We start from the raw sequence: 11308 nt of genomic DNA on the forward strand, positions 1-11308 counted from the left end.
CCGCATCCACTCGTCCACCCGTTGAACCCCCTTCGAGCTCGACACCAGGCAGCATCCCAGGATGGGGACGGAGCCCACACGTACGTCCAAGGTAGAAGCCACCGACGCCTTCTCGTCCAGGATGATGAAGATGCAGGAAGAGGCGAAGGCGGCCCTGGAGCACGCAGCAGACAAGATGGCCCGCTACTATGACCGAGGTCGAGAGACAGCCCCCAAGTACCAGGAGGGTGACCGAGTCTGGCTCAGCGCCCAAAACTATACGACTGACTGCCCGACCAAGAAGCTAGACCATAAGTGGCTAGGCCCCTTCAAAGTTGTCAAGGTCGTCTCCCTGGCTGCCGTCAAGCTCCAGCTCACCACACGGCAAAAGGGAATTCACCCAGTCATATCTGTGACGAACGTAAGACCCTACCGCCCAGACGAGATTGCAGAACGACCCCCCGACCCCCGCCCAGGCCCAGAACTTGTAGATGGAGAGGAGGAATATGAAGTGGAAAAAATACTGGACTCTAAGTGGTTACGCCGGAAGCTCTGGTATTTAGTAAAGTTCGCGGGTTGGCCGAACTCAGAGAATGAATGGCTCCCCCGAGACCAACTAATCCATGCCCCTGACCGGATCGAGGAGTTCCACCAAACACACCCCCACACCCCAGGAAGGGAGAGAACGAACCCCCTGGCCGCTTCGAGGCGAAGCGGCTTAAGGAGGGGGTGATGTCAGGGCACACCCGCCTGACCCGGGTCCACCCGGACCCACCTGGCCACACCACACCCGCTCCCCGCTGTCTATCCCCCTCCTCCCTCCTTCCTCCCTCTCCTCCCCTTTCTTTTCCCTCTTCTTTCCCCTTTCTTTATTTCATTCCTCTCATCTTCCTCTTCCTGTTTATTTCTTTCTATCTACACGGACCACCTTCCTTTGTATCGATGTACTATTGACCCGTCCGGCCCACACACCCCGGACAGCTTCCTGCTGTGCCCAGCACGTGCGCATGCAGCGGACGCTCTCGGGATCCCCCACAGGGACACCCAGATGCCTGCGGCTGCCTCCAAGGATGATGTGGCACCCGTCATGTGACTCAAGCCGCATGTACATAAATGTACCTGAAGTGGGAACCGAAGAAGTAACCTTCTTCTCACATTCTCCACTTCAGTCTGAGTGGCCAGGGACCACTGTCCCGGATCGGGCCCGCCAGTACGCACGCCCGCTCCACACCCCGCGACGGCCTCAGCGCCGGACATTACCCCCGGGCCCTCTCGACCCCGGACACGTCCCTGACAGACACCACCTGCTCCTGTTAATGAGGCGTCTGTAACTAGGTTGATTGCCAGAGCATTTTCTGAGGTTTTCTATGGTGATCATGGAAATTCTGGACAATTTCCTTAATTTGCTCGAATGCCCATTGATGGGTCTCATTCCATTTCCAGACTTTCTTGGCACTAGTTAATGGTGTCAGTACACCCATGGGAATCCTAATTCCTTTGCAGTTGGGTGCTAGGTATCCTACCGCTCCCAAGAACCTGTGTAGGAGTGATGCATTCATGGGAATTTTCCAATTCTGTATGCAATTTACTTTGTTTGGGTCCATTTTGATGCCGTTCCTGTCAATCACATGACCTAGGATTTTTAGTTCGTCAGCAAAGAATTGTAATTTATCTGGTGTTGACAAGTAGAATTTCTCTTTTTCCAGTAACTGGAAAACTGTTTGGCAATGTCCAATGTGTTCACTGATTGAATTGGAATAGATTATTATGTCATCCAGATATGGGTCTACCCATTTCCCTATGTATGGGCCAAACATGTGACACATGGTCATCTGCCATGTCGTGGCAGCGTTCTTGTCTCCTTGGTACATGACCCGACTCTTCATCACACCGTCCAGAGTGATTATTAAATTCTTTATCTCGTCCATGGGGTCAACTCTCATTTGTTCATAGGCATCTCACCCATCTACTATAGACATGAATTTGTGCTGAGCCACTCTATCTAGTATAGCTCTTATGTCTGGGAGTGGAGATGACATCGGGACTGTGTTTTCATTAATCTCGTGCTTGTCTATCACTGTGCGGATGCAGACCTCCCCATTGGGTCCTGGTTTTTTCTTGAGTACCAGTAATGGCATTCCATTTGTTCCATTGTAGTAGACCCATCGGCCTGATTTCAACATGACATCATGCTTTTTCTCCCATAACGTGTGCAGTGGTTCTGGGCACATTGCTCATCTAAATCTGTGAATCTTGTTTTTGTCCTTGAGTGGGATTCTGTGATTAATATCACATAAAGGTGGTAGGGGTGTTTCATCGAAAGGCTTACATAGGTGGGCCACTCCCTCCCTAAGCATCTGCCTTAATTTCTCTAAGTCACAGTCAATTAGCACGGAAGTCACAGATGGTATCACCACCGAGTCTTCCTTCCTAAGGGGTAGTGGATTTGCAGATCCAATCCGTAGTCATGGTGGGTTAAGTCCAAGTAGCACAGAGTGTTGGTATAGGAAAGGGGTACCTAAGATGACATCATAGTCATGACATCGAACCGCTTTGTACAGTTAATGTCTTCGTATTTGAATGAAACCGATGCCTCCAGTTGGACATTGACCCTTGAGCCTGTAACTGCCAGTTGGACAGGGAGAATGGTTGATAGTTTTGTTGTTGGGATCCTGAGTTGATCTATGCATGTAGTGGAAATGAGATCAGCCAGTGAACCAGAGTCTATGAGGGTTCAGCAAATATGACCATTAACTTGTGCTTTAATCACCATTCCCTTTGGTAGGATGCATGTAACATCTTTGGGAGTGGCAATTGTGTGCTCAAGTCTGTCAGTTAGTTTTGCGCCCTCCTTTCGGAGTTTATCCCCTCTAGATTTAGCAGCATTAGCTTCAATGTAATCCGCTTTGCTCATTATCGATAAGCTTATTGCATAGATGTTTCCTGAGCAATCTCTGTCTATCAAACTTTCTAGTTCATTTATGTTCACAGAGCGTGCACTCATGCTTGGGGTCTCTTTAGTTACTGGGAAGTCCTTTGCTAAGTGTCCTGATTGTTTACAGTTGAAGCATAGGCCCTTGGCCCTTAGCTCATCACTTTCTTCTTTCGATAGTTTTGTTTTTGAGGATCTGCTCCTGCGCCCTCCAGACCTTTTGTCACTGTCTTTTTCTTTTTTCTCTTCACCTGCCTAGCGGGCTTGTTATCTTTTTTGGATTTCTTGTTTTCTTTCTCAGGTGGGTGCTTGTCCTTCCCACATTCACCTTGTCAGTTCTGGTTTCTCTTGCAATTCTCTTCATATCTGACCATTTTCTTGGCTCTTTCAGCATTCATGGCGATTGCTTTTAAATCGTCTATGTTCCTGGTGTCAGGACTAAATCCATAATCTAATAATTTGATGTGATAGTATTGATCCAGTCCATTGAACACCCATTGCACAAACTGCCTATCCATGATGTTGCTTATTCTGTTCCTGATGTGGTCCATTTCCCTGACATATTCCTGAACTGAGGAATCACGTTGCATCCAATGTTTGAAACGATCTCGTTGAATTTGTCAGGATTCTGGTGGGAAACATTCATCAAACAGTGCCTTGACGGCTGATTTGAGAGTCCAATCTCGCAGAGTCAGGGCGATAGTTGATATGAACCATGTTGCAGCCTTGCCACTCAACATGTGTTGGAGGTGTTTGACCTCATCTCGTCTGTGTACTTTGTTTAGTTCAAAATAAGTTCTTACTCCTGCCAGCCAAACTTCGAACTTATTGTAGTTGGCTTCACCATTATATGGGTCTGGTCCTTTGACCTTGACATGTGGGCTTGGTGTTTATCCTTCTTCAGTAGGGCCAGGAGGAGGCTGGACTCGTTCCTTAGGTTCAGTCTATTCAACTTGCCTAGTTTTAGAAAGTCCGAGTTGTCAGAGTGTATCATACTAGTTCTTATCGACAGGTTCGATGATGAAGAACTTCCGTCACTGCTGTCATCAGAAGGGTCTGACAGGGTCAATTGTTTGGCTAGGAAAGAGGAAGGGGGAACGAATGTTGAAGCTCTAGGCACTTTCAATGTCATATAGTTTTGTACATCCACTTCAGTCTTGGACTGCCCTTTGGACTTGTCCCTTCTAGGTGTCGTCAACTTGTGTTTAAGGGCCTTGTGTTTGGCCAGTCTGTGAGATGCTAGTCTGTTGACGATAGTCTCGGAGTCAGCATGTTTCTCAAATAGTTTACAGACTTGAGTGGATAACTCATCTGAGTCCTTGTTGTCGTCATAGTCATTGATGCCCATTGATTGTATGGGTGGTGGAGTGGGCAAATGTATCTCACATCCTTTTCCTTTCTCTGTTGATGTGGACACACGAGGTGTTTGTGTTTCCATGGCTGAGTATAGTCGAGCGCTTCCAGCGTCAGAACAAGTATCAGTCCACAGATCTGGTGTTCACGGTTCAGGTTCGTATTTTATTACCTGTTCTCTAAAGCAAAGTATCTTGTTAAGAGCCTCATCGGGCATCGCAAGTACGTCTGATAGTGAGTGTGTTTTCGCATTGAGTTGGGCAAAGGGATCAAAAGAGGGTGGACTCTGGGGAACAGGTGGTTCTGGTTCACCACAGTACCTTGTATGTAGATTGGAGTCACTCACAATGGACATGTTTTCTTCTCTGCTTGAGGCATCGCTAGCTTCAGTGCTGTGAGCATCTTTCGCGAGATGGAAGTCCTCCATATAGTCACGAGAGGATGTTACAGGGCTTGTCCCTGTAACCGCTATTCCCACGCTCTCCATGGGGCTGGTCCCCAGAGCTGCTAATACCACACTCTCGACAGGGTTGGTTCCTGGAGCTGCTGGGTATGCGCTCTGATTCTCTACAGGGTTGTACCCCAGAGCCGCTGCAGACTCGTACCCAGTCGGAGGAGCTCTGTGGACGTGCAAAATAATAGCTTTTTTATGCAATGTGGGTAGATGTTCTCACACTAGACCTGCTTCTGATTAAAGTCACATTCTGTACTCAATACAACAGATCACATGGTATGGAGTTAAACACATAGCCGATCACCTACTCCAAAACTTGCCCACAACACTTTGCTCCTCTGACTGGGGCAAATTGTAGATGGCTGTGCTACAGCACTTTCCGGCCTCTGTCCTCCTATGGTAAACAATGCTCGCTTCAAGGCTCTAATCACCACACCCCTCCCCAATCTAACACAGAAAAAATCTGAAACAAATGTAGTAGTAGTTAACCCCACCCAAAATTGACCCAGCCCAACCCAGCCCAACCCAATTCACAGGCTTTTTGTCCTTATGTGCTCAAATTATGTTGGAGTTTTGTATTGCGCACTCAGCACTTTGTCATTATTGAGCCCAGTCAAGGGAAATACATGGTAGACCTACCTAATCATAGCCCAACCCTGTTTTGCAAAATTGACTTGAAGTGGTACACAAATCCCAAACAATACACAATGATTGCTCAAAATAATATTCTTTTTCACCTCATCGGCTAATTTCTTGGGTGGGGATACTGTAGTGATCAACACATGACCATATTTATTATCTTCTATATATCTTTTGGAATGGACCTTGTCATATCCATACATACTCGATCCCAAACCGACTCCCGGACCTCCATCTTCACCACCTCTGGAGTCCTACCCTACTGCTGTCCGTTCTGATATTCACCTTCGGTCCTGACACCACACCTCCCCTCACCCCTCATGCCACCTCCACCCTCCCGTCCTTCTCCTACCCTATCTCCGTTTGCTCCGATACTCATCCCGGACCAAACATCACTCCTCTCACTCCTCCTCCTACTCCTCCTCACGACACCTCCACCCTTCCGTCACTCTCCTACCCTTCTCCCATCTGCTCTGACACTCACCTTTGGACCTGACACCTTTCCTCTCCTCCACTCCTCACCCCCTTCCTCTCTCCTCTCTCTTCCCTCTGACCCTCTTCCACTGACCCTCCACCAAGTTATGACCTTTCACCACTGTCCCATACTCTGTACTCGGACACCGCTCATACCTTTGCTCCGAGACTCTGTCATAGTTCCTACCTCGGACTTTGACCCCACCTCAGCTTTAGTCCATTGCATTGGTGACCTCATACTACGTAAACACCATTGCCAATATTCCTCGGACTTTCAACCCCACCTCCGTAGCCTCTGTAAGCTCCGCAACCTCCAAGCTCCACGGATCATCTTCGGCACTTTCGCCGCTGCAAGAGAGCTAGCGGCTCTCAGCGCCAACCAAGCTCGTGGGGGAAACTCTCCACTAAAACCCTTTTCTCCACTGGCCTCGATCCAAAAACTCCTGGAAATTCTCCGGAAATTCCGCAAGGTCCGGGCTCAGTATCCACTACCCACTCTTTGTGGGCTAGACAACTGCCCTTACTCCTACTGTAGGAATTCCACACACACACACACTAACTCTGACGCGTCCTAGCGCCTTAGAGAAAATTAGGGAGGGGAGAACTTCTTTTCCAGAATCCGGTATGTACAGGATATAAGGAACAATTATTTTTAGAATAATTGATGGGAAATATTGGTACCATATGGCACCTGCATACCTTATTAGGCGAAATAATAAAAAAAGGGTAACAGTAACAATAAAAGAATATCAATCAATATCTGAAATGATGGCAAAATATGAAAATATCAGGAAATAAGCGATTTCTCAACGGATTTACGGAATTATGAGCCGAAATTGGAAATTCAGCCGGAGATAACTCTCACGCAGCCAATAAGCATTTTTACCAATTTATTAGATGCCGTGGGAACGAGTGAGGCTGGAATTCTGGGTTGCCGTTTGAGATTCCCACGCCCGCACATACTCGTGACCTTCCGTGCCTAACCTGTCCAATGCAGAACTCCGTCAAATCTCGACCGATTGGGGCGTTCTTGGTATCGTCAGAATCGTACGAATTAGGACTATTTTTAGGTACCAAATTCCGTACCGAGTTGTCGCATGAATGGAAGTGGTTTTATAGTCGTGAAAACGGGTATCCGAGCCGAGTCTGTGCGTGGGCGATTATCCCGCCTACACCGCTTGTAATGTATCTTTCGCATTTTCCCCTCATCCCTATTTGGACTGCTGCTTCTTCCCATTCTAGCCAGTTAGTCATCATCCCCACTTCCCCTCATCCTCCTGCCCCTCTGGGCTTTGCCCTCCTTACCTCCTTTTGGATGTACCACAGGTTCTGCCCTATGACCTTCAGTACCGCTCCGCTTCTGTCATCCCTTTGTTCCTGTTCGGACGCCTTCGTTCCAATTCGGACCCCCTTTGTTTCCTTGTGCTTTCGCCCTCTCCATTATATATCCGCACTTGTGCATACTCGTTTTAGGCCTTTAGTCCGAAATCGACCTGAAATGCCCCCTAGAGACTTTCCCTCTGCTAGATCCGAAATTAGGGACCCCCAGGACAACCAGCAATGGCACAGCGCTCTGCCTGAGTCGCTGAGGCCGAGGTCCTTCCATGCTAAGTCTCCGATTCCACTCCGGAGTCATCCGAATCCGCCCGTTCTAACAGACCTCACGAAAATCATTGTGTATTGTTTGGGATTTGTGTACCACTTCAAGTCAATTTTGCAAAACAGGGTTGGGCTATGATTAGGTAGGTCTACCATGTATTTCCCTTGACTGGGCTCAATAATGACAAAGTGCTGAGTGCGCAATACAAAACTCCAACATAATTTGAGCACATAAGGACAAAAAGCCCATGAATTGGGTTGGGCTGGGTTGGGCTGGGTCAATTTTGGGTGGGGTTAACTACTACATTTGTTTTGGATTTTTTCTGTGTTAGGTTGGGGAGGGGTGTGGTGATTAGAGCCTTGAAGCGAGCATTGTTTACCGTGGGAGGACAGAGGCCAGAAAGTGCCATAGCACAGCCATCTACAATTTGCCCCAGTCAGAGGAGCAAAGTGTTGCAGGCAAGTTTCAGAGTAGGTGATCAGCTATGTGTTTAACTCCATACCATGTGATCTGTTGTATTGAGTACAGAATGTAACTTTAATCGGAAGCAGGTCTAGTGTGAGAACATTTATTTACATTGCGTAAAAAAGCTATTATTTTGCACATCCACAGAGCTCCTCCGACTGGGTATGAGTCTGGAGCTGCTGGTGCTGCACTCTCCATGGGACTAAGTCCCAGAGCTGCTAGCCCCACGCTCTTCAAAGTTGGAAAGCTACTCACCAGACATGTCTCATACTGTATCCTTCATTCTTGTTAGCTTGTCCTACATCTAGATCGAGTCCTTTTGTCATAACTAGATCATCCTGTTCACTAGGTATCTTGAGAGGCAGCTTGGTATTCTCTACTGACAGGCTCCCATCGTGCACAATAGGTTGGTTAGTAACCGGTTCTGGTGCCAAAGCATCTACTGAGGTTGATTGGCCACATCAGCTCACCAGTGGGACATAGCCTCGACCACTCCTCAGGTTCATCATCACGTTGCAACTAAAGTCGTTAGAGGTGGGTAAAGCTTAAGGTGGCCGGCCTTAAGCTCGGGATTCAGAAGTGAGGGTTAGATCGGTTTAGATCGGTGTAGATCAAGAGTGTGTAGGTAGCGAAAAAATGTGAGGGACCTTAACATCGGCAGAGGCTGGCGATTGAGTTCAAGTGGTTACAGCAAGTGACAGAAAAAACCACACACCTAATTTGGATGAATACTATTCAATATAATCCTGAATATATTGGAAACAGCTGATTGACAATGTAGGAAAATAATGAGTGCTAATCACCCCATCCCAATGCACACTCTTGACCATGTTCACCCAGCTAAGGATCCCCTTGCTGAAACCCATGGCCGAGTGTTACATGCAAAACAAGCTAGGTTCCTTAGGATCCCAGTTATGGGCACCAAAATGGAGATTGTATTGGCACCCTGATTTACTGCCATTTTGGTAGTCATGTTTCAAAGTCCGGCTGCTGAATGGAGAACTTACTGAATTGTTCAAAAGGGTCTTACTGAATAGCCTGTGAAAGTTGATGACATGATGAATATTAGTCGGGCTGCATAAGCACAATTATGTAAATTATCACATAATCAATTCATTCGGCATATGCCTGACTGCTTGCCTCTCATGAACTTCGAAGCTATTATATGGGATAAACCTAACTCCACATACAATGAAGCAATCAAGGCTCTATGCATTGAACTGCAACCATTTACACATGAAAGTGACCTATGGATGAGACTAATCTTTCAAAAATGGTTCCATGTCAATCCCCATGCGTGGCAGGTCAGGAATGTGTGGCACCTGTGCCAGGGAAAAGATGTCTTTCTCACTTCAAAAACCGGGAGTGGGAAGTCAATGCTCACCATGGTGCCAGTAATAGCATGCAGGGTTCTGAAAAGACCACATATGGCCATTATTGTTTACCCAACAGTGGAATTGATGCTTGATCAGGTGAGTTCAGCCATCATGTATCATCAGGAAGAGTCCATGATAAACCTACATGCTTTCCAGGAAGCCAATGCATGGGGAAAGAATATTAGATTTCTTGCTCTGAATGCTGAGACCATTGCCACAGCATATATGGAGCATAATTGTGATCTATGGGAGGAGGCTCGACGGCTTCAGTGGGATGTGATTGGCATGAGTCCAGAAATGCTTACTGATAGAGGTGCCGCCAAGTTACTGGAAGATCCTGACTTCAAACGTGCATTGGGTTTCTGTGGCATTGATGAAGTCCACCTAGTACTAGACTGGGGAGTTTTCCATCCAAAGTACAGAGTTCTATCTGAAATCTGATCTCGCATTGGATCTTCCATCCCATTCTTGGCCATGTCAGCATCCCTACATCACAATAGCAGAGCCCAAATACAAGCCTGCCTTGGATTCTATGGAGATCAGTTCCACGACGAGAAGTTACCAGTGGATCAGCTCGATCTCAAATACTGTGCATGCGTACATTACCATTCAATTGACAGTCTGGAATTCCCGGATTTTGCTTGGGCCATACCCAAGGAACTTCACTCCCCATCTGATCTTGTCCCCACATTATTTGCCATCCGCACTGTTGAGAAAGCCACAGTGTGTTCTGACTGGCTGATCCGAGAGCTGGAGCAGGTTGCACCAGATGGTTATCCAGCAAGGGATTTGGTATGGCCTTTCCATGCTGAGCTATACAAAGAGGATCATAGTGCTACCCATGCTGGCTTGATGTCAGGTCAGATTAGATATGTGGTTGCAACAATTTGTGCAAATGTGGGACTTAACTTGCCAGTCTGACAGGTCATATGTGTTGATCTTCCCACAACCTTTGAAGAGATGACACAATGGGCTGGGCGGGCAAGTCGGGATGGGAGTGGTGGAAATTTCATTGTTTATGCACCAAAAGAAATGATATTCACACACGAGATGGTGGAGGATTCGAAGGAAGCGAAGAAGGGTGAGGGTATATGTTGACCCCACTCGAAAAGCTGCAAAGGCACTAACTATGGCTCAAGTTGCAGCATGCAAACATTATCAGTCAAAGGCAGCTCCAGGTTTAGTGAAGTTCTTCAACCCACCCGGAACCCAATGCCAGCGTTCTGTTTATGCATATTATGGTGATGACTTTGTAAAGCCCCATAATTGCTGCGAGTCTTGCCAGGAGGACACAAGAGTAAGGGATGAGGGGATAGTCGAGCAGCATCTCAAGAAGGTGGCACATCGGAAGGCATTGGGAAAAACAAAACTTCCATCAGCACCCAGAGGGGTGAAGAACTTCACCGAACTCACCAAGGATCTCAAATCACAGGTGCTTGATCAACTCACAAAGTGGCACCAAGATGCATGGTATGCACACATGGATCTGCAACAAATGAACTTGCCCCCCGGAAGGATAATTGGTGATGGGGATTTGAGGAAACTTAGCAATCACCTCCATATTTTGACATCGCAAATCAAGTTTATGAACTTCCTTCAAACCCTTCCTACAGTAACCCGAATGACAGCACCACAGTGAGAAAGCCTCTGGGGACTGGTGCAGGAACTCAATGTTGAGATGGAAGCAGCAGCAGAGAAGGTGAAGAGGAAGAAGGGGAAGGAATCAAGGCCCAGACAGGCAGCGAGGGTGCAAGCAGATGTAGAACTGGGTGACAGGGGTGAAGGCAGCAGTGGAGTTCCAGTTGGAATACCATCAGAGAACATGGAAACACTGCTATCACGGAACCAGGTTCTATCAGCTGCTGAGGTAATGACAGGCCCACGTAAATGGAAACTTACTGAGCGTGTGCAACTCATGTTGGAAGAAGGGAATTTAGATTAACATTACTTTCCAAAATATTTGTCCAGAAATTTCTGCAATGCACCGTCTTCAAGTTTTGCAGATCCATGCTCAATGTCAGAGACCTGGTTGAGAC

General features: G+C 47.3%; 1 protein-coding gene across 1 annotated transcript; it reads left to right on the forward strand.

Moving 5' to 3' along the window:
• Positions 1–9746: 9746 nt before the first annotated feature.
• EI90DRAFT_3124834 (uncharacterized protein) lies at positions 9747–11214 on the forward strand (the record flags this gene model as incomplete). Its single annotated transcript, XM_039063759.1, has 4 exons — positions 9747–10131; positions 10231–10359; positions 10412–10884; positions 10936–11214. 4 exons carry the CDS (start codon positions 9747–9749, stop codon positions 11212–11214), a joined length of 1266 nt encoding a protein of 421 aa, XP_038915253.1.
• Between the last annotated feature and the right edge of the window lie 94 nt (positions 11215–11308).

The sequence above is a fragment of the Cantharellus anzutake genome, assembly GCF_015039405.1.
Source record: "Cantharellus anzutake strain C23 chromosome Unknown EI90scaffold_29, whole genome shotgun sequence".
NCBI classification, from domain to species: domain Eukaryota; kingdom Fungi; phylum Basidiomycota; class Agaricomycetes; order Cantharellales; family Hydnaceae; genus Cantharellus; species Cantharellus anzutake.